The sequence below is a fragment of the Frankliniella occidentalis genome, unplaced genomic scaffold (genome assembly GCF_000697945.3).
Source record: "Frankliniella occidentalis isolate FOCC.00 unplaced genomic scaffold, Focc_3.1 Scaffold9, whole genome shotgun sequence".
In the NCBI taxonomy this organism is placed as follows: Eukaryota; Metazoa; Arthropoda; class Insecta; order Thysanoptera; family Thripidae; genus Frankliniella; species Frankliniella occidentalis.
In genome coordinates this window covers 426,359-427,289 of record NW_026267139.1, presented here as the reverse complement: position 1 = coordinate 427,289, position 931 = coordinate 426,359, and the positions used below count along the sequence as shown (strand labels likewise).

Here is a 931-nt window from a genome sequence, read left to right as displayed (position 1 = left end):
CCACGAAGTATATAAAACTGTATTTTTTAGACAGTCCCCAAGACTGTCACTACCGGAGAGTAAAGAGGTCCCTCCCCTCTCTTCAACCCCCCTCCGGGAGAAGGAGAGATGGAGAGGGGGGTGGCAGATAGGGCTCAATGCACCGGACGAGAGGGAGAGAGCTGGCCGCGTTGCACAACTGAGTGTGGTACCTTCTTAGGTCTATAGCCTTCTTTTCAGTCCCATAAGGCTCTGGCTTTTTCCTCGTCATTCCCTTAGGCCTCTCTCTATCCTCCCTCTTCGCACTGCTCGGCAGAAAACTACACAATGAATTTTAACTTGATGTCCTTTGGCCGAAGTTGATCGAAATTCATTGAAATTCTTCGAACGTCGTCCTTATCCTAGTCGAAGTTGAACCAATCTCTTTGAGGTTCTTCATAACAACTAACGGTCACTGAAGTTCAACGAAGCAGTTGGTCATTGAGGATACGACTGTAATCCATCATTAAAATAAAGATTTTCGTGTTGAAGCCTGCCGAGATACTCACAGTGAACCTGTATCTGGAAGCGTTTGCTGACGGACGGGGGTATCCCGTTGGTGGCGATGCAGAGGTAGGTGCCCATGTCCTGCCGCATCACGCCCGCCAGCTGCAGGAGCGGCCCGGCCACCGAGCGCACAGCTGCAAACAGACATAGACGGGTCAGCTGCAGGCAGCTGCGCAGGCGCCTCCCCAAGAGCTGTCAGTACTGTACTTCAAAACTCTCATTATTTTTACACGACTTGCCAATCGCAAAACGAGAGAGAAATAATAAAATTCCGCGCATTGCTCATGGTCTGGCGGCGAAAGTAGGGGTGGGTAGTATACCTACTTAACGGTCCTTGGGTAGTACTGACCAAAAACAGTCATAATCGACCTCAACTATAAATGCTCAGCATTCGTGTGTGGGGGAT

The 931-nt window shown here is 49.8% G+C and overlaps 1 protein-coding gene across 1 annotated transcript in view; it reads right to left on the bottom strand.

Moving 5' to 3' along the window:
* LOC113202698 (lachesin-like) overlaps nt 1-931 on the bottom strand; it is a 79,986-nt gene that overhangs the window by 6,800 nt on the left and 72,255 nt on the right. Inside the window, exon 4 of the mRNA XM_052277271.1 lies at nt 528-717. Coding sequence (XP_052133231.1) covers nt 528-717 — 190 coding nt within the window. The remainder of the gene's footprint in view (nt 1-527; nt 718-931) is intronic.